This window comes from Papio anubis, chromosome 16 (assembly GCF_008728515.1).
Source record: "Papio anubis isolate 15944 chromosome 16, Panubis1.0, whole genome shotgun sequence".
Taxonomy (NCBI): domain Eukaryota; kingdom Metazoa; phylum Chordata; class Mammalia; order Primates; family Cercopithecidae; genus Papio; species Papio anubis.
In genome coordinates, this window is record NC_044991.1 from 45173490 (window position 1) to 45200815 (window position 27326).

General features: G+C 42.7%; 1 protein-coding gene and 2 long non-coding RNA genes across 4 annotated transcripts in view; 1 reads left to right on the forward strand and 2 right to left on the reverse strand.

The window, feature by feature from the left end:
- ISM1 (isthmin 1) overlaps positions 1 to 26709 on the reverse strand; it is a 77444-nt gene extending 50735 nt beyond the window's left edge. The window contains exon 1 of one of the 2 annotated variants that reach the window (XM_003905081.5): positions 26092 to 26709. In XM_003905081.5, the coding sequence (XP_003905130.2) occupies positions 26092 to 26229 (138 nt within the window). In that variant the 5' untranslated portion in view covers positions 26230 to 26709. Of the gene's footprint in view, positions 1 to 8792; positions 10616 to 26091 lie in introns of those variants that run through there. The other variant, XM_031656548.1, reaches the window with a different exon arrangement.
- Positions 1717 to 10074, forward strand: LOC108580666. The gene is made up of 2 exons (XR_002515224.2): positions 1717 to 2539; positions 3410 to 10074. It is a non-coding gene; the product is annotated as an uncharacterized LOC108580666 (long non-coding RNA).
- LOC103888124 lies at positions 3354 to 8794 on the reverse strand. Its single transcript, XR_002515223.2, has 2 exons — positions 8613 to 8794; positions 3354 to 3652 (listed from the first exon to the last, which is right to left on the reverse strand). It is a non-coding gene; the product is annotated as an uncharacterized LOC103888124 (long non-coding RNA).
- Positions 26710 to 27326: the final 617 nt, after the last annotated feature.

Below are 27326 nucleotides of genomic sequence, written 5' to 3' on the forward strand. Positions count from 1 at the left end.
CTCCGGGGCTGTAAGTCACTTCCTGTCGTGGTCAGGTTTCATCTCCTTTATGAAGCTTTCAATACTTCTCACAGTTCCCAGGTGCAAACACGACTTGGCTGAAAGTCATTTTGAATTCAAAATATTGCCTACAGAGGCCTGGATGGTGGGTTTTGAGAAATAATTATCCCTCATGCTAAAGTCTCTCTTTTAAGTTGCTCCTCCTACCTACACACACACACACACACACACACACACACACACACCCCTCACTTTGCTGCCAAAATGCTGTGGTTTCAGCCACGGCATCCGGCAAAGGTGTCCTGGGTCATTGGAACCCTCCTGACCTGTACAGGCTACAAGCTACTGATAACTTCATCAGATGGGCAGACGTGAATCAGGGGTCAGGAAGGGACACGCTGACCCTTAAAGACACAACATTTCCTGATGCTGTGTTTTTGGTAAGTTGAAAAGTTCACTTCACGGAAGAACAAGAAATTGCAGACCCAGACCCTCTTTCTGTCTCTAAATCTCTTCTTTTTTCTTTCTTTCTTTCTTTTGTTTTTAGACGGAGGTTCACTTTTTTTTTGCCCAGGCTGGAGTACAATGGCACGATCTCGGCTCACTGCAACCTCTGCCTCCCGGGTTCAAGTGATTCTCCTGCCTCAGTCTCCCAAGTAGCTGGGATTACAGGCATGTGCCACCACACCTGACTTTGTATTTTCAGTAGAGACGGGGTTTCACCATGTTGGCCAGGCTGGTCTCTAACTCCCGATCTCAGGTGATCCACCCGCCTCAGCCTCCCAAAATGCTGGGATTACAGGCATGAGTCACTTGGCCCAGCACTATTTTTTTCTTTTTAAAAAATCTCTGTCTCACTCCCTCCTTTCCCCTGGAATGGTTTAAAAAAGAGAGAGAGGGAGAAGGATATTCATTACAATGCAGGAGTTATCAGGTGACTCTAAATTGCTTTATTAAAAACCAAGTCCAGTCAGGTGGTTTTACATTGAAAATAAAAAAGAAAAGATATGAATGGAGAATCCCAAATCAGCTACTTTCTTCTTATAAGGCCGGGGTATTGGGGGATTGGACAAGGTCTTAGAACTTGGGAATGTAATCATGGCTCTGCCATTGTCCATTTCAGGCAAGTAGGTAAACTTTCTGGGTTTCCGGTTTCTCGTCTATAAAATGAAAAAACAGTATCTGCTCTGCCTCCTTAAATGTGGTGAAGGCATTTTGGAAAGCACAACACGCCCTGACCTTCCAGACTTTCTTGGGCACTTTCCTTATGCAAGTAGCTACACTGCGTGCCATGGCTGTAACAGAGAAGTAAGCTATGACTGCTGGTCTCATGGCCCTTCCTCTGTCCTGGCAGGCAAAGTGGGGAGTAGGGATGCTTCATACCCACAGATAGGCATGGAGCAGGAAGCATGCAATATTCACTCAAATGGATGACCCATGCTGTGAGGGTTCAGAAGTGGGCCCATTTCTACCTTGACAGTTCACAGAAAAGCTTTTTTCTTTTTTGTGAGACGGAGTCTCGCTGTGTTGCTCAGGCTAGAGTGCAGTGGCACGATCTTGGCTCACTGCAACCTCCACCTCCTGGGTTCAAGCGATTCTCCTGCCTCAGCTTCCTGAGTAGCTGGGATTACAGGTGCCCACCACCACACCCGGCTAATTTTTTTGTGTTCATTTTTAGTAGAGATGGGGTTTCACCATGTTGGCCAGGCTGGTCTTGAACTCCTGACCTCAAGTGATCTGCCCACCTCAGTCTCCCAAAGTGCTGGGATTACAGGCGTGAGCCACAGCGCCCAGTCCACAGAAAAGCTTTTGTGGCCCGTCCAGAATTTTTGCAATTGGAAAGAGAGCGAAGAACATCGGAGTGGGTGGGTACAAGGAATAGCGAGAGTCTAATTTGGCTGAAAATGCATCCTGTAAAGTGAGGGGCAGGAAAGGTGGATCAGTTCCAGATATGGAGTTCCTCAGTATCTGTTCTGAGGCATAGAAAGGGGAATGACTGGAAGTTTGTGAGCAGAGGAAAGCAACAGTTTAGAAGATGAAACTAAATATTATTTTGAATTGACATGAAAGGAGAGAAATGAGAAATGAAATAAAATGAAGGAATTAAGGAAATCTGGAAAAGTAAGGACCCAGGTAACTACCCTAGGGTGTGCAGGGGAACTATCACTATTGGGACACACAGGAATGGGCAGGTACATGTGGAGGGGAGGATGGCAGGCAGCTTCTGAAATGGCCCTCAATGACCCCGTCTCCTGGAATATACAGCCTTGTGCAATCCCCTCCCTTTGAGTGTGGGATGGAGCAAACGACTTGCTTCTAACAAATAGGGCATGGCAAACATGATGGAATGTCACTGAAATTAGGTGACAACGACTGTGGATTTTGTCTTGCTCATACTCTTTTTCTGGCTTTATTCACTTACCCGCTCTGATAAATTCAGCTGCCATCTTGGGACTTGCACCACGGAGAGGCCCACATGGCAAGGAACTGAGGGTACCTTTGCCGTAGCCTGTGAGAGACCATGGGCCAAGGGATCGAGGTAAGCTGTGTCTGAATTCCTGACCCACGGAAGTTCTGAGATAATAAACGTGGGTTCTTTTGAGCAGCTATGGGGTAGCATAAGTATGGGGTAATTTGTTATACAACAATAGATAACTAATACAGGAAGGAAGATATTTAACCAACATGGGATGGCAGGGAATAAGTGCTTTCTGGTATTAAAATCCCAGACTCGTGGTCTTTTTTGACTTTAGGAACATTTTGTAAAAAGAAACCTCTCCACCACTCCTTTCTTTCATTGTTTCCTAGTGTTGATTAAAGAAACATGACCTGATGTTCAATTTCAAAAGACTCAGGGGGGCCTTCCAATAGAAAACTGGCAGGAAATTAATGCCATATACACCAGGCAAGGCAGATGTTTCTGAATATGACACTTAGGTGAAACACACCTTTCCCTTTTACACATTTTACTCACTTTTGACTTTGCACAGGCAGTTTGTTTCTAGGGGGATGAAAAGGGGGACATATCTTCTCAATAGAAAATGGGGTCTTCCCACAAATCCATGTGACACCAAAATACCTAATGATGGCTAACAAAAAACCTGGCCAAGGATTTTGAAGAAACCACATTATCTCTTTATCTGTGTTGAAATTATGGAAGTATATAGTAAAGGTAATACCATGCCTGTGAACTGGAATAAGCCTTCATGCTAAATGAATATCTTTAATATGTTTTTATATGCAATATGTTTGCTTATCATTAAATTCTTTTCACTCGTCATCTTGCTGTGTGAAAACAAATCATCACAAAGCTGCCTTACCAAATAATTTGTAGGACTTTAGGACATGTAATGTCTGAATAAGTGACCACTATATATTTTCATTAGCTTATGCTGATTTTTTTGCATAGGACATCTTCTACAGTAGTGGTAATCCTCCATATTTCAGCTGACACCTCTATGTGAGCTGTGGTCATCTCAGTGTTCGGAGAGTCCCCTCTGCCTACATGAAAACCAGTCAGAGACGAGCTGTTTTGAATCAAGTCTCCTGCTCTTGTAGACTTTTAATTTGACCTTGGAATGTGCAAGCAGACCTCTGCATTTAATCCAACATTGAGGCAAGTTTTCTCTTTGCCTAGGTTTATCTTGTCTGTCTGTGAACAAAAGAGAGGATAGCAAAGTACCTTGTTTGGATTTGTCTATAAATGTGACCTTCCTAAACTGGCTAACAGAGTCTGTTTCTGACCTGCAGATGAATCAGCAATGCCTATATTGGAGATGTGGTAATAGACAAACACTCCCTTCTGCAAATACCATGAGCATTGAGGTCTATCCCCATTCCACTAAAGCAAACATATTACCTGGAAAATTGAGAAACAATTCCAGCTTCTCTTCAAATATCTAACTATTTCAGGAAAACTGTGCCTGCTATTCTAACTGCAGAAATACTCTGAACCTCTAAGTCTTGTCATTCCATATAAAATGAGTTGTAACAATTTCTACTGAAACTCTGTTTTGCTGATTAGTTAATGGATAGACATAGTGCAAACAGATGCTTAACAATGATGGATATAGCTTAAAATTCTGGGCACACTCAATTTCTTCCCTAGGTTTTGGCATTAGTGAAGGGCTAATTTTTTTTTTATTCATAGCTTATATTTGAAAAAGTGAGGGGATGCATGGCAGTCAATGGCATTCAGATGGTCATTTTACTGCTTTTATAATAAGAGAGACCTAGCGGTCAGGCAGGAAGAAGACAAACAGCTGAGAGTACAGCCCTAAGTGTGGAATACTGCAGAATCTTAAAAGCATAAGCCATATTGAGTAAAGAGGCAGAGAGGGCTAGCTTTCTACCAAAAATACACGTCTTTGTGCCACGCTGGAGGCAACCCTTTTCAGGGAATACATTTCCCAGTCATCCCGCATCAAGGGATGATCCATGTGAGCAGAAGTGATGTATGTCACTTATGAGCTGGGACTGTTAAGAAGACATCAGGGCCTCTATCATCCTGGGTCCCTGAATGACTGCATGGAACTGACCACTAAGAAAGCTGAGGGTGAAAGATGTTAAATGTTGTGCCCATGGTCACAGCCAGTTAGTGACAGAGCAGGGACTCGAAGTTATGTCTTCTGACTTCCAAGGCAAGAGTTCTTTTTGGTAATAGATAAGGAACTTCTTCCCCAAGCCACGCAGTCACGGTGATGAAAAGCATGGACTCTGGTGTCCAGACAGCCGAAGTTCAAATCTTGCCTCTACCTCTGCTATCTGTGTGACTTGGGCAAGGTACTTAATCTTATTGCGTAAAATGAGGATAATAATAATGCCTACCCCAAGGTGTTGTTTTGAAGGTTAAATAAGTCAATATTAATCAAATGCTTAAAAAAGTGTCTGGCCCATAGTAGGGACTATGACAAAGGCAAGTAGATAAAATCAGGTGAAATCTGTATAACTACCAGCTCCCATCACTTCACACATGAACACTAAGGGATGTGATGTCTTAAGCTATGGCTGCCAACCTCACTGATCGAGGCTCAAGTAATTCCTATCCCTCATCTGATGCTTTTATACCAACCTAAATCAGCATATAAACAACAGCCTGGAAGCCTCCATGCCAGTGAGCAAAGGTCTCACCTCCATTCAAGAGAAGCTCAGGACCATTCCCATCATGGCTCCCCCAGTTGCCATCAAGAGACCAGGCTCTCCACTCTACACATCTCTGAACACTTAATTGGACTCAGCCTTTCCTCCTTCACCTTCCCAAACCTGTCCTTTACTGGACCTTCTAGGGCTGTTACTCCATGATAATCAATCTCTCATTTTCCACTTCTCTGAACATCCCCTCAACCTCCTCCTCGATCTTCCTGGTCCCATGGCTACCTCCTGACCTTTTCTTCCCCTTCCTCCTGAAAAATATAAACAAAAACCAAACAAACAAATCCTGCTCCTTTCAAGATGTTGGATGTTCCAACTGCTCTGTGGAGTTTCTGGTCATTCTCTATTCATTGAAAAGCCCAGCTTCTGGCTTAGTCTTCTTTACCATTGACCTCCTGTTATCCTTTTTGGTGACTTCAACATCCACGTAGATGACCTCCCCAGTTCTTGGATCTCCTCACCTCCCACACCCTTTCCCTCTACTGCATCTCAACCACCCTCTTCCCTAGACCTGCTGTCAGTAAACTTTCTAATAAAGACACTTCCCGTTCTTTTAACTCGTTTTTCCAGTTTTAAAACTCGTTGAGATCTCTAAGCCACTACCATTTTCTCAACTCCCTTCAGCCTTCTCTTGTTTTTACTTTCCTTCTTCGACGTGTGTTCTTTTATTTTAATCATTTCCTTGCAACGGCTCTCAACTCTGCTTGCCCCCTTCTCTTCTCCTTATATAGTTGACTGGCAACACCTCCATTTTGGTTGAACTCAGTGATCCAACTTCTGTAGGTTAGTAGCCGAGCAGGTGGGTGATGGGAACAATAAAAGCATCCAACTTGACAAACTTGCTTTATTTTAGATTCATGTCCTCAAACCCTCAAATGAATACTAAGCACTGTTCCAAAATCCAATTGCCCTTCCTTCACAATCTTACTTGCTTCAGTACCCAAGATGACCATTTCATATCTTCTCTCCTCAAATGTCCTACTTATGCTCCTGCCCTCCCTTCATATTTCACTGATGGAACAGGAGTCATGGGATGGTGACTCTTTTATTACCATCACTCTTATCTATTCTCCTGTCTGCATAGCTCATTTTCTTCCTCTTCCCAATTGTTCCACAGAATAAGCTTTCCTGCTTCTACGAAAGGCCAATGCTCACACATAGCCTCTTGCCTTCTTGAAGAATTCACTCCTCATTTCTCCTCTCTCAGTTTTGCATCATCATTCTCTCCCTTTCTATTGGATCGTTCTCATCAGCATCACAGATGTCCTGGTATCTCTGATCTTACATGAACCAAAAACTCTTTTTTGACCACATGTTCATATATCTCCCCTTTATAGTAAAACTTTTGCAAGACTTATTTGTATATTCTGTCTCCATTTCCTCACCTTCCATTTGTTCCTTTACCCAACAGACACTGGAGTCTATTCCCATGATGCCTCCACAACTGCTGTCATTCAGGTCACCAGTCATAGCTGTGTTGCCCAGTTGAATGAGCACTTCTCTGGTTTCATCTTTTTTGTTCTCACAGCAGCATTTGATAGAAGTCCTCTCTCCTTAAGGCATTCTTCTCCCCTGGCTTCTGTGACACCACCCCTCTTGGTTCTCCTTTTACCACTTTGGTCATGACGCCTCACTCTCAGCTTGTCCACTTGACAACCTCCCTGCTATTATCTTCACTTACATGTCCCAGAGGCATCTCATATTCCACATATCCCATGTAAATCCACTGACATGAACTCTACCCTTGTAAAACTGGAAGTTGTCTTTGACTCTTCACTTCTTAACTCTGAAATGCAATCCATGAGCGTATCCTGCTGGCTCTGTCTCAAAATTGTGTCTTGCATCCATCCACTCCTCTCTACCCTGGTCCACATCCCATTACCTCCTCCTTGGATTATTATGAAATTTTCTAACATATCTATGTTCTTCCCTCTCATTCTCCACTGATCAGATGGAGCCATCATTTAGAAGCTCTTCAATGGCTTCTTCCTCACCAGTCCTAGAACAGTCATATTCTTTATCATGACCTGCAAAACTTTTGCTTTTTTCTACAAGTTCATGTGCCACTTTCTTCCTTACACACTGTTCTCCAGTCTCTTTTCCATCCCTTAGTCGTGCCAAAGTCCTTCCCACCTCAAGGCTTTGGTGTTTGTGATTCCATCTGCCTAACTGGCTCACCCAAATTCTTTGCAGAGTTGGTCCTTCTATCCCCCAACTCAGGACTCAAGTGTCACTTTTCCCTCAAGTCCTTCCTTGACCACTCTCTTTTAGTAGGAACTCTCAGTTATTCCCTGTCTTTTGCTCCCTGTTTATGTCCTGCTAAGCACCTATCACAATCTATAATAATTTCTTTATCATGAATCAATTATTGTCAGTTTTCTTTCTAGAACACAAGCTTGTTCTCTATTGAATCTCCAGTGCCTAGCACAATATCTGCTCATCACAACCACGCGATAGGAAAGTGCTGAATGAATGAATGGAATTGTAGAATGCTAACTATGTGGCTGGGCAGTGCTCAATGCTTATATGTACATTATTTCATTTGTCTGACTGCAGTTTGGTTGTATATTAAATAAAAGAGAAAATTCATGTCCATTTAATTACTTTTCTGCTCCTGTAACAACCTAACAGCAACCACCATGTAGCAGGACCCCAGCACTTTAGATGTACATTTACTCTAATTCTCTTCAGCTAAGCGGGGCTATAAAAACTTTTACAGATGTTCAGGAATAGGGGGTGGTGTGGTTCATGAAAGATGACTTGCTTTGGAGTCTGGTACTGGCTGGCACTAGGATGAATGAATGGTATGGTCTTAGCCAAATCTTTTAATTTCTCCAGGTTTTAGATTATTTGTCAATGAAATGAGACATTGGGGCTTGACTATCTTGCCAACAACAACATTCTAGAATTTGCGGAGTGTCTACAACCTGCCTTCTAAGCAGAGTGCCTCACCATGGAGTGCAGGCGGGTTGGAGCACAGATGAAGCCCCGGTCCAACCTGGGCATTCCTGCAGCCACGTGCAGTGACCCTTGTGTATGTGAGTGCCTGTCATGTGCCCACGTATCCTGGTGGCATAAAAGGTACTTTACGTAGATTGTCAGGACCAAGACACAGAACCTTCTTGGGGCACACCACAATAATTCCCCCACTAGCATTCACCTTAAAATGAAAGAAGTAAGTAAAAACCTTCTCAGATCTCAGGGAGGAACCTGCAGATGGACCCCTGAAAATTTAAGGCCAAGGCCATTCATGTCCATTATTGGGTTAGTCCAGACCTTAGCATTAATCCTGGCCTTGGTGAATAAGAAGTAAAAGAACCACTGTGGGGCATGAGAGAACCACACCAGACAGAGCTTCAGGGCAATGATTCCCTGGGGAGAACCTGGAACACAACTTTGAATACCTAGTCTGCCATATATTTTTTCCTAAGAACCTGCCTTTCATTATTTCTATTTAATACCTGCTGTTCAATGTTTAGATTCACTCTCTTTGTGATCCCAACGCCTCTTCAAATGTTTCCAGTTTTTTTCTAATTGATGTGGATTCCCCAGATTTATCTCATTTCATGATGTCTTCAGAATTGTGTGTTGTGCCGCTATCACACTTCACACTCTCAGTAAGGAGCTCTCAGTTGTCTCACCTGGTTCGTGTCTTCCTGAATGTACCAGTGAGGGGAGCAGAGAGGGAGGGATGCACTGAGTTGTTAGCCTTTTTCCAGCAAAGTGTGGAGAGCTGAACCTTTTCAGGAGTAATGGGTTAAACAGAAATGGATGACTTGACCACTCTTTAGAACGTCGTATCCCCTATGGGCTGATCAACTGCTATCATGAGTGAACTTGAAAGGATTATTCTGGATTGGTCAGTTTTCAGGAGGCTGGTCATTTTGATTGTAGATGTGACTTTCACAGCTGGGTCAGACTCCATGTGAAGCCAAAAACTTCCTGTATGTTATAATTTTACTTTCTTCTTTCTTGGAAAGTTAATAACATTCTTCATTTTCTGACAGGCATAAAAACAACTTTGCTGTTTTCTAGTTGAGTTCTAGTATCTGGAAATGCTAGTAAGTCTGTGACATTTTCACACAGGAATTATGTGGAGTGATGTCCATGTGGGTATTGGGGAACCACGTATAATTGATCCAGGAGTTTAATTTGGCCCCAACCCTTAAAAAATGTTTACTCCACTGAAGGGCAGCTCCAAATAAGTTATGAGTGATGGGTTATGGATTTTGCCATTTTGCCTGATTTTAGTGAGGTGGCCCTCTGGTTTGAAGTAGATTGCCTCTCATTAATGACCTTCTCAAGAACTTTCAGAGCCTAGGGAAAGGGCTGGAGCATAAAAATATACTTCAAATTAGTCCCCAAAAGTCACCATGTCCAGTAGAAGGCTCGCAGGCCCATGGCTGGACTTCTGGGAATGTTTGGGCAGTGTAACCACAGTGATGTTTATGAAATGGAATGTCCATCTCACAGTGCTCTCAAAGGTATTCTTTTTTTAAAATTTTAAGTTATTGCTCCTCTTTATTGTAAACGATGTCCTATAAAGAAGATATATGTCTACAATTGAGCTTTGAAGGAGGACCATGGAGCCAATTCCTTTTAAAGGGAATGAAGTCAAGCAGTAAATTTGCTGGTCACTCTTTTCATATGGACTGCATCTCAGCCAGCAGTTGGTCTTTGATGTTGTAACAATGGCACTGGGACCTGAGGCAGAGGAGCACCCCCGTAATACTGAAACTAGCCTGCATTCATTCCAATTTGGAGAACAATCTGCGGGATAGCACACACATCAGGGAGCCCAGAGAGTGAATTCCAGGGCTGTGGGTCATCTTTCCCAGTGAAAACCAGCCATCTCTTCTACACCATGTACCCTGCCTGCTGCGTTCTTTACTCTTTTATTAAAATTGAAGTATGATATTCCTACAGAAATATACACATATGTAACTCTACAGCTCAATAAGATTTCACAAACTGAAGACACCTATGTAACCAATGCCTAGATCAAGAGGCAAAACATCACCAGTGCCCTAGCTGCCCTCCTTGGACTCCCTTTTCATCACTTCCTTGACAAAGGTAACTCTCTTCCAACAGCACAGGTTCCTTTTTCCTGGTTTGGAACTTCACCTAAACAGAATTATCCAGCATGTACTTTACTGTGCCTGGTTTCCTTCACTCAACATTACATTTGTGAAATTGTGCATGTTGCATGTAGCTGTCATTTGTTCCTTCCCACTGTGTACACTTGACTATCTTATTATCTATTCTGTTGATGGCATTGGGGTTGTTTCCAGGTTGGGACCATTTTAAACAGTGCTGCTATGAACATTCTTTTTTAGGTCTTTGAGTGCATTAGTGAATAGATTTCTGTTGGGCACATACTCGGGTGGAATTGCTGGGTCAGGGGCATGTTGATATGTCGGCTGTGTCCCCATTCAAATCTCAATTGAATTGTATCTCCCAGAATTCTCATGTGTTGTGGGAGGGACCTCATGTGTGCTGCAGGGGCAGGGTCCTCATGGAGAACCTTTTCTAGGGCAGTGCAGAAGGGAAATGTGGGGTCGGAGCCCCCACCCGGAGTCCCTACTTGGGCACTGCCTAGTAGAGCTGTGAGAAGAGAGCCACTGTCCTCCAGAACCCAGAATGGTAGATCTACTGACAGCTTGCACCATGTGCCTGGAAAAGTCACAGACACTCAACGCACGCCAGCCCCTGAAAGCAGCTGGAGGGAGGCTGACCCTGCAAAGCCACAGGGGCAGAGCTGCCTAAGACCATGGGAACCCACCTCTTGCATAAGCATGACCTGGATGTGAGACATGGAGTCAAAGGGGACCATTTTGGAGCTTTAAAATTTAACTGCCCTGCTGGATTTCAGACTTGGCCTGGGCCCTGTAATCCCTTTGTTTTGGCCAATTTCTCCCATTTGGAATGACTGTATTTACCCAATACCTGTACCCCCATCATATCTAGGAAATAACTAGCTTGCTTTTGATTTTACAGACTCATAGGCAGAAGGGACTTGCCTTATCTCAGATGAGACTTTGGACTGTGGACTTTTGGATTAATTCTGAAATAAATTAAGACTTTGGGGGATGGTTGGGAAGGCATGATTGATTTTGAAATGTGAGGACATGAAATTTGGAGGGGTCAAGGGTGGAATGATACAGTTTGGCTTTGTCCCCACTCAAATCTCAACTGAATTGTTTCTCCCAGAATTCCCATGTATTGTGGGAGGGACCCAGGGGGAAGCAATTGAATCATGGGGACCAGTCTTTCCCGTGCTAACTCAATGAATATCCCAGCGTTAGTTGGAAAGGTGAGAAGTTTGTTAACATAATTGTCTTCTACTGTATCACTCCCAAGAATTGTAACTCTGAGCAGGTCCTTGTTAGAAGTATGGCCGAGACGGGCACAGTGGCTCACGCCTGTAATCCCAGCACTTTGGGAGGCCGAGGCAGATGGATCACAAGGTTAAGAGATCGAGACCATCCTGGCCAACATGGTAAAACCCTGTCTCTACTAAAAATACAAAAATTAGCTGTGCGTGGTGGTGGGTGCCTGTAATCCCAGCGACTCAGGAGGCTGAGGCAGTAGACTTGCTTGAACTCGGGAGGTGGAGGTTGCAGTGAGTCAAGATTGTGCCGCAGCACTCCAGCCTGGGTGACACAATGGGGCTCCATCTCAAAAAAAAAAAGAAGTACAATATACAATGCACAGAGCCTGTGGAACTGCTGTCCCCAGGCATGTTCTGTTTCTCTTGTTTCATCTGGGGAAGTAAGGTAGGAAACAGTGCCTTTTCCTCAGGGAAAGTGGTCACAGGCTCAAATTGTCCAAGCCCCATGAGTGATGAATAACATATTTAACATATTTGCAGGCACAGTTCCTACTATGTAGCACACAATTTGTAAGCAGTGAAAGGGCAACCCTTCCGAAAAAAGATGGAAAGAGATGGGCGTGTGTTTCTTGACTCAGAAACAACCCTTGGTGGGGGCTGAATCATGTGCTGCCACAGCAACCCACAGGATGACATGTGGGAGCTTCCTCTAGCTCTGACTTCTCAGTGGCAGGGCCCTCTGGGACTCACCCTCCCTCTTGGCCTGACTCTGGCCCCGGAGTCAGGCTGAGCAGCTTCCCAACACAGCCCTGGTGATGTCACTATTCTTATCCCATTTTACTGAATGGGGCACAGAGATGTAGAGAAGTGTAAGGATTTTGCTTAGGGGCAGAGACTTAACTGAGGAGCAGAACTGGAATCAAAACAACTCCAAAGCCCATGACCACTTTTTGGCTAGTCTGTTGGATCTTGTGACTTGTTTTGGCTGATGAAATGGTAACAGTCATGACTGAGATATAATCCCATCACCATGAGAGAAATGTGTGGCAGGTAACCTGCTGGTCACAAAAGAATGGGAGACCCATGGCGTAAACCTAGACCCAATCCATAGCTTAAAGCCATGCCCTGCCTAGATCTACTGAACCTCAGCTGACCCACGGACCCCTGAGTGTGAGAGTACATGCTTATAACTGCAGACCACTGAGATTTGTAGTAGTTGTCCTACTGCATTATTAGGCAATAGTTGGATAACACAGGACCTGTATTAAGTGCTTTCTGGGACCTGCAACTTGTAAGAAAAACATGCATGTAGACCAGTGTTTCTCAAACCATGACCTGCAGATGATTAACCTGGTGACCTTGTCAAAATACAGATTCTGTACAAAAAAATTTTGCAAACTATGCATCTGACAAAGGGCTAACATACAGAATCTAAAAGGAACTCAAACAACTCAGCAAGAAAAAACCAAATGACCTCGTTAAAAAGTGGACAAAGGACATGAACAGGCATTTTTCAAAAGAAGACATACAAGAGGACAACAAACATATGAAACAATGCTTTACATAACTAATTATCACATAAATAAAAAAATTAAAACCACAATGAGATACCATTTTACACAAGTCAGAATGGCTATTGTTAAAAAGTCTAAAAACAACATATGTTGGCGAGGATGTGGATAAAAGGGCACACTTATACACTGTTGATGGGAATATAAATAAGCATAACCTTTATAGAAAACAGTATGGAGATTTCTCAAAATACCAAAAATAGAACTACCATTCAATCCAGCAATCCCACTTCTGAGTATATACCCAAAGGGAAAGAAATCAATACATCAAAAAGATACTTGCACTCATCTGTTTATCACAGCACTATTCACAATAGCAAATACATGGAATTAAGTGTCCATCAGTGGAAGATTGGGTAAAGAAATATACCATGGAATACTACTCAGACATAAAAAAGAATGAAGTCATGTCTCTTGCAGCAACATGGCTGGTACCAGAGGCTATTATGCTAAGCGAAATAACTCAGAAACAGAAAGTCAAACACCACATGTTCTCCCTTATAAGTGGGGGCTAAACAATGGGCATACACGGACATACAAAGAGTAATCAGACATTGGGGACTCCAAAAGGTGGGAGGTGGAGGGGATGAAGGCTGAAAAATTACTCATTGGGTACGATGTTCACTACTCAGGTGATGAGTACACTAAAAGCCCAGACTTCACTACTACGCAATATACGCACCTAAGAAACCTGCACCTGTACTCCCCCAATATATATAAATAAACATTTTTAAAATGCAGATTCTAATTCAGTAGTTCTGGGCATGGCTTAAGACTCTTATTTTACAACAAGCTTTCAGGAGATGCTAATGCTGGTGGTCTGTAGACCACATTCTGGGCGCAAGGGCTGAGAAGCCATTCTGAGCTTCTTGTCTATCTCTGGGCCATGAACGCACCTAGTGAACATCTGGGCAATGGATGGGTTACCTTATATGTAAGAGAAGGACAATATTTTCCCTCATAATGAGAATCCTATGTGAGTCACTAACAATCTGTGCTCTCCTATGTCCCATGCCCAGAAGGTCAGAATTTCCTCAATTCATTTCTTGGGCCAAGAATTAGGAACATCTAATGGGATCTCCTCTTTTTTTTTTTTTTTTTGAGATCAAGTTTCACTCTTGTTGCCCAGGCAGGAATGCAATGGCACAATCGTGGCCAGTGCAACCTCCAACTCCCTGGTTGAAGCAATTCTCCTGCCTCAGCCTCCTGAGTAGCTGGGATTACAGGCATGCACCACCACGCCCAGCTAATTTTGTATTTTCAGTAGAGACAGGGTTTCTCCATGTTGGTCAGGCTGGTCTCAAACTCCTAACCTCAGGTGATCTGCCTGCCTTGGCTTCCCAAAGTGCTGGGATTACAAGCATGAGCTACCGCACCCAGTGGGAATCTCCATTTTTATTTTTGCTCTTTCTACTCCCTGAAATTTGAAGATTCCCAGCAATAAACCTGGCTTCCAATTCATTTTGAGCTCAAAATCCATACCAGGTTTCTATGTCACAATGTAATTGAGGCCCCAGGCAGAAGATACAAAATCCATTTCTGGTTTTTAAATTTCCACTCATGGGGACTAGGAATGGGGCAAGAGAATCAAGGAATATTGGACAGCAGGATATGGGAGAAGCAGAGTTTTCTTCTGGGACACTTTTCTAGCCTTTTTTTTTTTTTTTGGTTCAGCATCTAATTTTCTTTTCACAACCCCCACCATGATGGTCACTATAATCGATGTCACCACCATCACTTGGAGAATTGAGACCCATGAGACTACTTTGGGCATTCTGAAAAGAAAGGAGAATTCTTTCTAAGGAGATAGGGTCTTCTCTCCTTCTTTCAGTATTTCATAATATCCTGTAGTTCACACATTTATATTTTAACTATAGAAAAATAGCATCCTGGGATTCAACCTTCAAATTCCGTGAAGTTTTCCAAGGAAGTACCTTGATTGTTGTAGATCCTAAACACTTTATGTGAGTGCACCAAAAAGAGTTCCAGAATTTCTTAATAAGCTACACATACAACTGCTATATGATCCAACCATTCTGCTCCAAAGTATTCACCCAAGAGAAATGAAAGCAAATGTTCACACAAATGCTTATACCCGAATGTTCACAGCATGTTTAATAGTTGCCAAATAGGAAATAACCTAAATGAGTCAATGGGTAAGCATATTGTGGTATATCCACACAATAGAATATTAATTGGTAATAAAAACAAACAAGTTCTCTATGCACAAAACAACATGAATGAATCTCAAAATTATTATGGTGAGCAAAGAAGCCATATCATGCAATGCTATGCATTCTGTATTCCACATATATAAAAGTCTAGGAAATCCAACACTAATCTGCAGTGAGAGAAGGCAGATCAGTGGTTGCCCGGAGACTGCTGAAGCTCACAGAGGAGCACAAGGAAACTTTTCAGATGGTAGATTTATTCATCATCTTGACTATGGCAATGGTTTTACAGGTGTCAGTAGTGTCACATTTTTCATTTAAATATGTACAGTTTATTAGTTGTTAATTGCACTTTGACAAAGCTGTATTTTAAAAAAATAATAATAAAATGACTGCCACTCTTCTCCTCCTGTCCTCACTGCTATCTCCCAGGGTTACCTGTGAGGTAAGGCATGTCGGCTATTTGTTTCTTTGTCCTTGGTGAAAATATTCTATCCGGACGCTTGTGGGAGGGAGTTAACACTGGGGTGGGCTATGACCATTTCCAGCTTCTCTGCATTCTTCATATAGATTTTGGACATATTTTGTTATTTTTGAAAATAGATAAGTGGTGTCCAGAAGACATCAATGGCCCATTGCATTCAAAGTCTACTTGACCTTTTCCAGGTCACTGCTCTTGAATATCTGGTGACTGCGGTACTCAAAACTACAAATTGGGCAGCTCAGAGACCCAAACTTGAAGACAGAACTCTTCTATTCCATGAACCACACAGTACTATCTCTTCCATGGAGAATGCGGGTGTTGCTGTCTAATGGATGTGTGTCAGCCATGGATAGTGCTCTGTGCAAGATGATTGGGTTTACTGAAATGTGCATGAGTCAGGCCAACAGGAAGAAGGGGTAGTTAACCTACTGTTTTTACTTCTACTCGGTTTACAAAGATAACTTTCTAGGGACACATGCTGGTCTGTGCTTAGGGAGTTGATGCTAAGCTATTTGTGTCAAGGCACCTTGGCCTCTGCTTATTTCAGGCATTACAGGACAATCCCACATGCCTCTGAGGCCTCCCCATTGTCACTCATCCTCCCACCTAACATAGTAAAGGACCATGGGATCAACATCTCAGGAGAAAAAGGACCCACTAGATCTCTAAACACCAAGAATTTGTAGGCTTTGCCTGGGCGTGACTTTTGCAGCCCATCTCTGCAATTTTGGAATTTCCCTCTTCCTGACTGCTCCGGGAGTGCATGGGATAGCTGGTTCTTTTGCTGCCTGCAGCGCATCTCTCTGAGGCTAACAGACTTCCTTGCTGTTAATGACAACAACAAGCAGGTGCCTCATGGAAACTCTGCTCTGTTACCTTTTTGGAGACTTCCTATATTGTTACTACCTAGAGGAGTATCCATTATCATCATGACTACCATTTGGGTGTGGTTCATTTAGTGTGGGTTTTCCCAGAAGCAGATCCTGAGACAAAGAACAAGTAATTTATTTGAGAGATGACCCCAGAAATCTCTGGTAGGGGAAGAGGAAGGCAGGCAGGGAAGAGAAAGAGCCAGAAGGGTACATTATCAAGACAGGGACCACAGTGGGCAGTGAGTGTTTAGTCCCAAGAGAAACACTGGGCATAAGAAGCATATTGGTTTTGTCAGCACTGGACGTGATCTAAACTCTTGACTGATAAGCCACAGAAGGAAATAAATTAAGTTTTATGTATTTATGTTCACAGTTTCTTACAATTCTTATAAAAAGGAATTGTATAAGGTTTAAATAACATGCAAAGTGAAGTTTTTTTGTTCTTTTCTTTTTTATTTTCTACAACACATTCCCTTGCTGTTTGTTTGAACCCACTACATATAATCTGGGCACTAAACCGACACCCCCATCCCATCTCTAAATGATCTCCTGTCTTTGGGGGATGAGTAGAGACAGAGGGACACTCTTAGCTATCATTGGGGAAAGGGGCTTCATTGTCATCCTTTTCTTTACAAATCATAACATTTATAAAGGGTAAAATTTGTAAACCCTAAGCCAAGGTTTGCAAAAGAAGATGAGAGAAACATAATAGAACCACAGAAAGCACTAAAATGTTTTACAATAAGACTAGTGAAGACAAGTTAAAGAAACTGAGATAATGGAATTTGGAAATGACAAAGGAGCTATTACATAATAATCTTCAAGTTCTGCAGGAGAAGTTTCTTGAAAAGAATGCAGCCACCTGTTCATGAACACTGGGAAGAAAAAAAAGTGAACAAAGTGAACATGAAATTAATATGTAGCATAAAGGATTTAATGGGCATATCAGAAGAAAAATGTTCTGATATTAAGAGCTGTTAAAAACCCTTGTATGACATATGGAAAATGTTATTGAGATTATTTGCTTTGTAAGTTTAAAACCAAAACAGATTCTTCTTGACCAAATGCATAGACATCTGAGGATGCCTCCAAACCTCAAAGATTAATGCCTTTTAAACTATGGGTAGAAGTGAATAAATGAAGGAGCAGCACAAATGATAGAACTTTATTTTGGTTTATATAAAGGAAAATAAAATTAAGAAATAGAATTATAGTGTTTCAGCTCAAGGTGGCTGACCAAGGTGGCATTTACCTCTTTTCTATTTATTAATTCTATGGAGGAGGTAGAAGAAATATGAGTCAATCTACAACAGAACTGGAAAGCTGAAAGAAGGGCCAACTACAGAAGAGAGAGAGGGATTTCTGGTAGATATGAAACAAGTGGCAACCGATTGAAAGTGAAGCACTACAGAGCTGAGAAAAGGAAAGTGAGATCTCTAAAAAGTCAGTTTCCCTAGAAGAATTGCCACAATAATATCAAGAACAGAGACTCCGTCAGCCTTACTACTAGAAATTTACTCACAAGAAATGAAAACATAGGTCCACAGAAAGGCTTGTGTAAAAATACTAACATGGTCTTACTCATAATATGCAAAGCAATGGAAACAAACCAAACGTCCATTGATGGGAATATACAAATTGTGATAGAGTTACACAGTGGACTATCATTTAGCAATAAAAGAGAGAAATCTACTGATATACACAAAATAAATGAATCTCAAAAACTATGTTTAATGAAAGAAGCCAGGCGCACAGAAAAACGCAAACAGTACATTTCCATTTATGTGAAAGTCTGGAACAGGCGAAACTAATCTATGGTAATGGAAGCCAGAATGGTTGCCTCTGGAAGGAGTAAATTGCCTACAATTGTGCACCGGAAGACTTTCTGGGTGATGGGGAATGTTCTATATCCTAATTTTGGTGGTAACTATATAGGCATATACAACTGTAAAAATGAAACTGAACCCTTAAGATTCATCCATTTTATCGTACGTAAATTATATATAGTTTAAAAAAAAAACTTTAAAAAATGCAGAGAGAGAGAAGAGAAGAAAGATAAGGAAAAAGGAAAGGAAGATAAAAAAGGAAGAAAAAGGAAAGAAAGGGAAGGAAAAAGAAGGGGAGAAAAGAGGCTATAAAAGTTAGGAGAAAAGGCTGAGGGCAGGAAGTGGTAGAGCTATTTCATTCAGTCCTGGGTTTCAGAGTGGCTGAGTTTGACATTTGCATCTGATATTTACTATGAGCGTTCAGTTATGAAATATTCCTAAACAAGACACTGGGGTTGAAATAGCCAGAAGAATGCCTCAAGACATAAGACACAATTAAAAAGCAGAAATAAAAGTATGAGAAGAAAAATTAAGAGACATTAAAGATGGATCTTGAAATCTCAATCTCAATGTTAGTTTCAATCTCTAACAGGAGTTCCAGAAAAAGAGTTCAGGGATATTGGAAATACCAAAGATATAACTAAAGAAATTTTTTCAAGCTGGAGACAAAGTTGGGACTTCAGAATGAAAGGGTTCACCATATGCTGAACAGGACTAACAGCTAAAGCCCTGAATCTAAACACAACCTGGTAAAAATTTCTGAACATTATGAATAAAGGAAAAACTCATAAAAGCATCAAGTTTTTAAAAAATCACCTACAAAGAAATGGTATTAGGCTTCTCATCTGAAATATGAGATAGTATAAAAAATTAAATTGTATGGCTTAAAATTCTTAGGGGAGAAATAAGATAGAAGACAGCCAACTGCCAAATTAGCATTTAATTTTGAGAATCAAATAAAGATATGTCTAAAGATATAGGTTCTCACAGAGTTTATAATTAATAAATCGTCTCTGAAAAAATTTTTGAAACTGTGTTTTAGCAAAATAAAAGATGAAAGTATGAGATTGAAGAAGCAGCAGCAGGCCAGACACAGTGGCTAACACCTGTAATCCCAGCACTTTGGGAGGCCGGGGCAGGCAGATCACCTGAGGTCAGATCACCTGAGATTATAAAAGAGAGAAATCTACTTGAGACCAGCCTGGCCAACATGGTGAAACCCTGTCTCTACTAAAAATACAAAAATTAGCTGGGCATAGTGGCGGGTACCTGTAATCCCAGCTACTTGGGAGGCTGAGGCACGAGAATCACTTGAACCCAGGAGAGGGAGGTTGCAGTGAGCCGAGATCACACCACTGCACTCCTGGACTCCAGCCTGGCCAACAGAGCTGGACTCCAGCCTGGGCAACAGAGCTAGACTCCATCTCAAAAGGCAGCAGCTAGATAAATCAGTAAATCTTAGAATTAAGTCTAAATAATTATTGGGAGTATAATAAAACTGGTAAGAATTGATTCCCAAAATAGACATACTAAAAGAAAAGAAAGAAAAAAGAAAGAAAGATGAAAAGAAATATTCTAGCACTAAAATTTCAGAAGATTAAAAAATTAGAGATAGTATACAGACAAGACAGAGAATCTTGCATCTAGCATGTCAGAATCTTGTTTATGTAGTGGGTTTAGGTTATAGATAATGGTTGATTCTCAGCATTAATAGAAAAGTGTTAGTTCAATTATGTTTGTTAAAATGTTAAACATAATAGAAATAGAACAGATAACTTTCAAAACTTGATAAAAATTTTAAAAAGTAATATTTAAATACTTATCAAATGGCCAGGCGTGGTGGCTCATGCCTGTAATCCCAACTCTTTGGGAGGCTGAGGCAGGGGATCACTTGAGTCCAGGATTTGAGACCTGCCTGGGCAACATGGTGAAACCCTGTCTGTACAAAAAATACAAAACTTAGTTGGGCATGGTGGTGAGTACCTGTAGTCACAGCTACTTGGGAGGTGGAGGTGGCAGGATCACTTGAGCCTGGGAGGTGGAGGTTGCAGTGAGCTGAGATCATGCCACTGCACTCCAGCCTGGGCAACAGAGCAAGACTCCATTTAAATAAACAAATAAATAAATACTTATCAAATGATAAAATGCCAAGCTCTAATAACACATTTAGCATGCATTCAATGTTCTAATCCTTACAATAATACTGAGAAATAGTTGCTATATATCTATTTTACAGATGAGAAAATCTAGACATAGAGAGGCTAATCCTCTTGCCAAAGATGATATAAATAAATTGAAGGTGAGAGTGAGAGAGGAAAAATAAAAATAAATAAAAATGTTAGAATAGCAAATAAAATGAAAAAAATTCTAATTTATCAATAATCACAATAAATACAAATGGGTTAAATGCACTGATGCTTTGCATAAAGAAGTATAATTTAGCTATAGCTTATTAATAAGAAATATATTTAAATTAAAAAGTTGGGCCAGGTGCGGTGGCTTACGCCTGTAATCCCAACACTTTGGGAGGCCGAGGCGGGCAGATCACGAGGTCAGGAGATTGAGACCATCTTAGCTAACACGGTGAAATCCAGTATCTACTAAAAATACAGAAAATTAGCCAGGAGTGGTGGCATGTGCCTGTAGCCCCAGCTACTCGGGAGGCTGAGGCAGGAGAATGGCGTGAACCTGGGAGGCAGAGCTTGCAGTGAGCCAAGATTGTGCCACTGCACTCCAGCCTGGGTGACAGAGTGAGATTCCATCTCAAAATAAATAAATAAATTTGAAAAAAATAAAAGTCAAAAAAAGTTTGAAAATAAAGGTTGTAAAAGACACCCAAACAAATTCTAAAAGGAAGAAAGAGCAGAAGTTGTAATATTAATATGACACAAAAAAGTATTCAAGACTAAAGGCAATAAAAGAGATAAAGAATTCCACCTTGATAAAAATACAGTCACCAAAAAGGACACTTTATGTCCTTGCACTACGGGTTCTAAAAATGTAAATCAAAAATTAGGAGAACAAAGATAAAAAGATGCCTACAATTCCTCCCCGTACACATGCTCTTCTTTAATGTGACTTTGCTGCTCCTCCCATCAAGACGTGGAATCTATTTCCTGTCCACTAGAATCTAAGTAACCACGTGATTTGTTTGGCTAATAGAATACAGCTGAAATGATGTGCAAACTCATCCAGACGTCTTGCAATTTCTGCTTTTATTCTGTTGCTGCTCTGAGTCCACCATGTAAAGATATATGAGCTAGACTCCTTAAGGATGAGAGATTATATGGAGAGCAAACCTAGGTGACAGCAAGCACCAACTATCAGACAAATGAGTGAAGTATTTTTGAACCACCTAGCCCACATGAAGCCAACAGATGACTACAGCTACATGAGTAATATCAGGTGAAATCACCAGAAGAACCACTCAGCTGAGCCCAAGCAAGGTGCTGTTATACAAATTTATGAGGAAATAAAATGGTGGTTGTGTTAAGTCACTAAATTTTAGGGTGGGTTATTCTGCAGCAATAGCTAGGTGAGACAATTGTTCATCATTTAAAGAAAAAAATCCAGTAAAAGTAATCAGCCCAACTGGAAAATGAGCAGGTAAGTCACAAAATAAGAAACACAAATGGCTGTTGACTTTCTTGTATTAAGTACAGATAAATTATGCTTTTGCTTCTACTGCTGTAAGTAGCTTGGATGAACTCCTAAATCCAAAGCAGTGAATACAAGAAGCTAAGCTGTTTTATTGAAGGCAATAGAGGGATAAAAGATGGGAAGTGCTCATAAAGATGATAGTTAGGAAATAGAGAACAGAGACATTTTACTACATTCCAGAGTTTGGTTTGCTTTAATGTTACTGTAAAAATAATCAAATTGGTGTTTTATAATACTTGCTTAAATCTCACTGCCTTAACGAGTTCTGGCTTACTACTAAAAATATATAGAAATTCATGATTCTAAAACTGACTGAGATTTAGTGGAAAGGCAATCATTTGAATTTCAGACAAAGGAGATACCTTTATTAGTGCTATTATTGCCTATGGATTCTATATTTTGTCTTCCAGACTACTTTTATTATATATCTATATCTATATCCATGTCTATGTTTTCTCATTAACATTAATTAAATATATGTGAAAGAACTAATCTGAGTATCTGATTAATATGAGACATACTTATTCTAATGAAATAAGATTCAAAAGCAAAAAAAAGTTGATGTTTCCATGCATTTTAATGCAGCTATTGCACACAGTTGTCTAATTTCTTACTAGATAATGTAAAAATACTGAAAACAGTTCAAAGACTAACATTTTTATGTTCATCAGCCAGTTAACCAATATGGATAGTGTACTCAAAACATTTTACTGCCACCTCGTAACATTGTACCTATCAATGTTTTGAGCACACTCGCGCATACTAGGGGAGACAGTCATACAAAGAGTCAAAAATGTAACCCCTAGTATGCTGAAACTACAAAAAAAACTTAGATAATATTTATACATATATGTGTATGTATGTATATATAATGTGTGTATATATATATATACATATATGTCATAGTTAACACAGTAAGAATGTCAAGATACATTTGAAAATGTAAATTGTTAAAAGTGTTTCTCTCTCGAGTGTATGACTTTATCCAGAACTTGCAATAGAAGTATGCTTCAAATAGCTCCCCACTATAAAATAACAAAAATAAATTAAGAAGCTTCTAGCTGTGCAACCTTGGGCAAATTACCTAACCTCAGTTTCTCCATTTGAAACAGGAATAATGATAGTACTCAATTCATGGGATTTTTGTGAGGATTAAGAAAGCTAATATGTCTAAAGCGCTAAGAACAGTGCCTGCCACATAAAAGGCACTTAATAAATCTTAGCTATTATTGTTGCTTTTCTTACTACTTTATTGGGTGTCCTTGATATGTCCTTAAATAAGAATGTGTCTCTTTTTAAATGAATCCAAACATACTACAATTCGGGTAAATAAGCCCACCATTGCATATTTCTAAGACAACCTTATATTTTAGAAGGTTGTACACAGAGACAAAAACAATAAAAATGATGTATATGGATTAATTTTCTGATTATGAAGAAGGATTTTAATAGCTCAGGACAGCATAGAACCAACAAATTTAGATGATGTTTAAGACTTGGGTTTAAAATGTCTGGTAAAAAGAAAGAATACAGTGTCCACAGTTTTGTCTTCAAATACACCTGCTACTGGCAAATTCACTTTCTGGGGCCTGAAAATGATGGACTAATAAATGTCTTTTGCAGACCTCCTCATTTGGCAGAACATTCTTCATTTGACTTATAAAACCTTTGCAGAGTCAGAGGGCCAAAGAAATAACTTTGGTCAGGAAGAGTATAAAACTTTTATAATAACAAATTACAAAACAGCAAAATTATGAACTAAACTGCTAAACTCATCATTCTGCTTGGAAAAGTGTGTGCATTGAGTGGACAGTATCACCGAACACTATTACAAGATAAGCTGAAGCTGGTGGATTAGCAGCTACTTGGGACTCAGATATTTCTAGGAGCATAACTCTTTCTAAATCCCCCATTTGTTCTGTCCTCTTGGGGCAGTTCTTCAGCCAAAGCCCCTTTTGAGAATTCAGTCCACTTCCCTTTTAGAACTGCCACTTCCACCAGCTGCTTCTCTCATTACCTTACTGTTCAAGCGGAAAAGGCCAACCCCGGGTTATTCTAATGATAGCAAACACCTCATAAAGAAATCTGCCAAATTTACTTTTCCACAGAACATCATTTCTATGGCTTTTCATGAGTCCATGAGGAAAAAAGCATCATGTATAAAATATAACTTCCAGAAATCTTGAAGATATTAAGAATTATCCCTACAGTGTTAGATTGGTGGGTGCCCCAGTCTATAGGATAGTGGCATCTTCAACTTCCCCATAGAAATTCCCTCAGTCTGTCACTGTACCTAGCTATCCACGGGAGAAGATGAGAGATCCCACAAAGTTAGGACATTTTTAAAAATATCTCAAAGTTAAAACAACTTTAAGCTTTGGGGTGTGTACTTTTCTACTGTTGGTTTTGTTCTTGCGTGTAATAATCACCTTGCTTTAGTCTATCCTGGTAGAGACAAAATTTGGTGTAGTTAATCGAGAGTTTGGAATGTCTGAACTTTGACAAGTTTTTTAACCTCGCTATATGTCAGTTTTTGCATCTGTAAAGGGGCTATATTAACAGTACCATGTCTCATAAGATTATGGTTAAATTAAGTGAGTTAGATTCTGTAAAGCACTTAAAACGGTGGCACATAGTAAACACAATGGAAGTGTTTTATGAGTTTTCTCTTACGGTAAAATTTCGCTACAAATTGTATAAAGATGTAAACAGTGAATTATCAAAGACAATGACTATAAAGTCCTTTGGGAACAATGAATAATGCTTATTTCGTTTTATTTATTTATTTATTTGTTTTTTTTGAGACACAGTCTCGCTCTGTCACCTAGGCTAGAGTGCAGTGGCGTGATCTCAGCTCACCGCAACCTCCCAGGTTTAAGCAATTCTCTTGCCTTAGCCTCCCAAGTAACTGGGACTACAGGCATGTGCCACCACGCCCGGCTAATTTTTGTATTTTTAGTAGAGATGGGGTTTCACCATGTTGGCCAGGATAGTCTCCAACTCCTGGCCTCAGGTGATCCACCCGCCTCTGCCTGCCAAAGTGCTGGGATCACAGGCGTGAACCACTGCGCCTGGTTTGAGCTGATTTTAGGAGCCAAAGAATCCCCTCTGCCTCCTGGGAAAATCCCTGTTTACTTTTGTCTATGCTCCAAGTTTACAGTTGTCCCACCCCTAGACTCAAGGAAAGGTGCTAAGGTAGCGGCAGGAAATGCCTAGCTGGGCAATTCTATTCAGAAGTCAGAACTCACATTGTGTCTGACCGTCCACTATGCCCTCCTCTTGCCCTAAAGCTGAAATGGATAAACAGAATCCCATTGCTAAAGCGACCTTCAAAGGGGAAGATCCTTGGGAGAAAGACTTTGCTACGAGTTTAAAAGCCCCAGGTAACACTGGCCCAAATCACTACCAGTGCCTTCACTGCACCTTCCCCACGACCAAGGGGGCAACCGGGGGACCTCAGGCGAGGCCTCTGCAGGAACACTGGAAGCAAGGGAACCCTGAGGGTGAGGAGGGGGTGCCTGGCTATTCTCCTTGGGAAATTATGTCCTGACCTTTGGCATTGCTTCCTGAAGGGGTAGACTCCCGGAGTTCTTTCTCCCAAAGACTTCAGGGATATCATCCTGTGAAGTCTCCTTGCGTCTCTCCAGCCTCGAGTAACATTACTCAGCCTCCGAAGGGCAACGAAAGACTGGTAGCACCCCCAAGCAAGCATATCTCCACACTTCCTCTGCTCATCCCAAACCTCGCTCCCTCCCACCTCCTCACCAACTCTGCACCTGACCCGTGACCGACAGAACTGAAGGAGCGCAGCTGGCAGACTTGGAAGCCGGGTGCAACCTCCAGGCACGTGCCCCCGCTCCGCCTCTGCCTAAGTCAAGTGGCCCGGGCAAAACTACTACCAAAACAGTTGCTCTTAGGTGGGGCGGGGGACCCGCCTCCTTGCATCCACCAGGCACTAGCTCAGCACCCCCGCCCCACAAACCATCCCCGCAGCCGCGCACGCCCCTTTCCGGCGGCGCACTCACCTGCAGTTGGGCTCGGCTGGCGTTGCCCGCGGCCGCGTCGGGCCCGTCGGCGGCTCCCGAGCCGCGCAGCACGGTGATGTGCAGCGTGAGCAGCAGCAGCCCCAGCAGCAGCAGCAGCTCGGCCGCCAGGCGCACCATCCTCTTGAGACGCGCGGCTTTAGGACCCGGCGGGGCGGCCGGCGGCGGCGGCGGCGCCGGGGGAGGAGGAGTAGGAGCCCGGGAGCCCGGCAGCACGGCTCCCGCCTCGGCTCCCGCCAGGACTCCGCTTCCCGGGCCTGCGGGGCTGGCGCAGGGTGCGGCGGGGCGTGCGGGGCCGGGGGAGCAGGAGCCGCCGCCGCCGCCGCCGCCGCACCACGGCGGAGCCACCGCGAGGCCGGGGGTGTCCAAGCCGGCTGCGGAGCAAGCCCCGGCGCTGCCTGGCGGCGGCGGCGGCGAAAATTGGGTCCTGGGGCTGCCTGGGACCCGGACCGGGCCGGAGGCCACCCTGCTGGCAGGGGGCTGCGGGGTCGGCGGCGGGACGGGCGCAGCCGAGCCCCCGAGCGCACATGGGCGCCCCAGATGTGGCCGCGGCGCCGCAGCTGGAGCGGGAGAGGCCGCCAGAGGAGCGCGGGGAGGAGGAGGAGGAGGAGAGGAGAGGAGGAGGAGGAGGAGGAGAAGGAGGGCTTCAGCTGCGGCCGGGAGTTACCTCCACGCTTGGCTTCCCCGCCCTCGCCGCCCCGAGCCACTCACCCGGCAAGCCACCTCCACTACTCTCCGCGCTCCTCGGGGCCGCCTGCCGCGCCGCCCCGCACACAGAGTCCCGGGGAGGGCCGGTTCCAGATGGGGGCCCCGGGCACACCGAGGTTGGCACGGTTTGGGGGTAGCCGGGGCGCCCTAGGCGTCTGCGTCCGCCTGCCGGGCTGTACCAAGTGCCCACTGCCGAGGTCGCTGTGGGGGGCGCGGGTAGAGCCCCTGTGCTCACTGAGGTTCGGGGCTGTGGGTGGGTGGGATGGTGCCTGGGCTGCTTTAGAAACCTTTATTGCAAAATGGAGCTGGAGTTGCAGTGATGGAAAACGGAGGGGGCGCCGGGTAAGCCAGGTGTCTGCGTGCGATCCCTGCCTGAAGCAGTCGGGGGAGGAGAGGAGTGCCAAAGTATCCTTCCGAAGGGTCTTGACACTTGCTGGGCCGCCCGCTAGCCGGGCGCGGCTGTTTGCGGGTCCGCGGCGCCCCGTAGAGCCTGGGAAGGGAGGGGAGTC